At 37.4% G+C, this 3073-nt stretch overlaps 1 protein-coding gene across 1 annotated transcript; it reads right to left on the reverse strand.

Moving 5' to 3' along the window:
• Positions 1–1044: 1044 nt before the first annotated feature.
• Positions 1045–1707, reverse strand: LOC126702371 (probable WRKY transcription factor 33). The gene has a single exon (XM_050401067.1). The coding sequence runs from the start codon at positions 1705–1707 to the stop codon at positions 1045–1047; it is 663 nt and encodes a 220-aa protein (XP_050257024.1).
• Positions 1708–3073: the final 1366 nt, after the last annotated feature.

Below are 3073 nucleotides of genomic sequence, written 5' to 3' on the forward strand. Positions count from 1 at the left end.
AAATTTCGCCACAGGGATTGATAAAAATCACATAAATTCTTCTTAATTACATATAATTAACTCACATAAATTATGCCAATAAGCATGCCATGAAAAAATACACAAAAATATTACAAAAGTAGGAATTAAATTGAGATTTTGAGAGAGAGAGAGGTCATGTGGGTTGGCAGTGATAGTGGGGCAGGGTGGGTTGGTTGCTGTGGGGGGATGGGGGTGGTCAATGGATTGGGAACAAAAAACAGCAAAAATAATTACAAAAAAAATGTTCACTGTGGGTTATCTTGGCTAAAACTGGTGGATTGCTGGTCTAATCTTTTGTGTTGGAAGAGCTTTATTGGTGGACTCGTGCAATGGTTTCGCTTGTGGTTTGGAGTGGTTAGCTTGGGGGAGGGAGTTGGCTACTTACTCGGGGGTTGGAGGTGTTCTGTTGTGCTCTCTGAAAATGTTTTATGTGTTTTAAGGCCAGGCCTAAAACATTTTAGGCCTCTCTTAATTGTGTTTTCCCACCCAACCTAAAATATTTTCAGGAAAACTAGGATTCACCTGCACCAAACACATAAAAACAATGAAAACATTTTTGGAAAGCGACAATCTTTTGCGTTACTGTCAACATATTAGGCTTCACGAACTATTCCTTGGTGGACAAAATATACAACATTTTTTCTTTGACAAGAAATACCGATTACTTCTTTAAAACAATACTATATTTTATTTATTTATTTATAGAGATTTTTTTTTTTTTTGGTTGTTGGCCATAATAGAAAATGCTTTTTTTTTGGGGGGGTGGTGGTGGTGGTGGTGGTGGTGGTGGTGGAAAGGGGGTTTATTCACAGTAGCCTTGGAACATGCCTTCTCTTTGGATTTGGCCCATTCCCCTCTTCTATTTTTTCTGCATTGCCTACCCCCTCACTGTCTCTTGATCCAGTTAACTGAGTGAGTGCTGTTTGAGCAGATTCTTGATCTCTCTCAGGAACTGTATAAGCTGGTACCACTTGACTTGACTTGGTCCAATTTCCAGCCTGGCTTTTGAAACCCAGATCTGGCTTAGTTTTCACTTAGATCACTACCTTCTTTTGCTCGCTTAATACTGGGTTGAGGCTTTGGATGATTATGAGTGCCTTTGTAGACAATTTCAATTATATGTCCTGCATGAGAACGCTCAACCTTTTTATTGGCAGGGCAATTCGGATATGTACATTTGTAGTAGCTTCGTGGATATTCACTGCCTTTAACTTTCTTCTTCCCATATATACACCACTTGTAGCCATCATTGGCAGGCTTATCAACAGCAATAGTAGGCTGGTATGTCCTATCAGAATGAGAAACCTCTTCTCTTGTTTCTGCAACACCTTCCTCCTCACAGTCACTTTTTGTTTCCAATTGACTTAGAATGTTCATATTTCCGGCCAGATATTGCGAATCACTAATTTCTTTTGCAAGCTTGTTAGGCATTTCATGATTATGTTTGCCTTCGTACTTAATTTTAGGCATTTCTCTGGCAGGAGATTGCTCAACCCATTTTCTGACATTACAACCCACACATGTACATTTGTAGTAGCTTCGTGGATATTCATTGCCCTTAACCACCTTCTGCCCATATTTACGCCATCTGTACCCATCATCGAAATTGAAAGGATTAGCAACAACAATGGTAGGCTCACTATCCTGGTATTTCTTATCAGAATGAGATGCCTTTGATGATTCCATCCTGGAAAATCTTTGATAATTGATGCTAGTGTAGGGACTGAGTAGCTGTGAAAAGAAAATTTTTTGTTAGGAAAAATTACACTGTTCGATCCTAAACTTTTACTCTGATTACAATGTCCTCCATGCTTTCGAAATTCATTAATGACTCCCCAATTTTATAACCTTGCTACAATGTCCTGCTGTCTGTGTTGGTGTTATATTAACAAAAAAAGTGGCACACGTGCATCACACTTGACATGTGACCCCACTTAACCAGCTGAGTCACAAATTTCCATGTCTGTTTGTAAACTGTAAACATTTTGCAATAAAATCGATAGCAGTTTTTGATGCAGGAGCATCTAAGCTTGTAAATGTGAAATGCTGCTTTGTAGTTTTTGTAACAGGTTGCTGAATTTCCTTTTTTTAACTAGTTAGTTGTTAAGTCTTTTGTAACAGCACAAGATTGAGAGCTCTTTTTTAACCACTTAGTGAGGCTATTGATTAAACAATTAGAAGGCATTACCATGGGTGAATCAAATGAGAACAGTCAAAGATGAAAAATGATAAAAAAAATTAAAAAAGTACGAGTCAGTGATGGGAATGTAATTGGCTTAGTCTATTGGGATGTTTCAGATGATGAAGAGTTCTATCGGGACCTTCCTTAGTCTAAACTTGAATGTACTGTTATTTGATTGCAGTTTTCTTTAAAGACCTTTTAATTTGGGAATTTTAGATGATGAAGAGTTATCTTGGGACCTTCGTTGGTCGATCTGAAGTTGAATTGACTTGACACTTATTTGATTGTTTGTTTTTGTTTTTCACTGTTGGATTGCTTTTAATTAAGTTCTCCCAGAATGAAGACAATTTGGTAAATTCTAGGTCTTCTGGAATGGGCTGGCCTTGGCTGCACCAAAGGCCTTGTCGCCTCACACCTTAGGGCATCGGGCCATATAAGGCCTTGGCACCTTAAGGTTGCCTTTCACCTTTAACTACCTTGACCCTATTTCTAGTTGACTTAGGAAAGCCAACTATTGATTTTAAAAAATCTACTTGATTTGAAGAAAAGAAATGAATTACTAATAACCTAATTTACGACCAAGACTTGACCAATAAAAATATAATTGACTTCTAAGAGAAAAAATAATCGACTTCATAAAAACAAATGAAGGAAAAAAACCCAAAAGAGAAGAAAGCAAAGGTCTTGGACTGTTATGGTCACCAATTCAGTGTTCATTTGACACATAACTATGTGAAAGTTCAAAAACGTGTACAAAACACCTTTGAACGTTTAGACCCCCAAATTACAACTTAACCAATTCAAGCAATATGTCAAACAACTAGTGTGCGGAAACTTAACATATGCTATAATATGAAATTGGTTAAAAAC

This window comes from Quercus robur, chromosome 2 (assembly GCF_932294415.1).
Source record: "Quercus robur chromosome 2, dhQueRobu3.1, whole genome shotgun sequence".
Lineage (NCBI taxonomy): Eukaryota > Viridiplantae > Streptophyta > Magnoliopsida > Fagales > Fagaceae > Quercus > Quercus robur.

Excerpts from the sequence above, each read along its gene's own strand:
- LOC126702371 (XM_050401067.1), bottom strand. The coding sequence starts at position 1,707 with ATGGAATCATCAAAGGCATCTCATTCTGATAAGAAATACCAGGATAGT.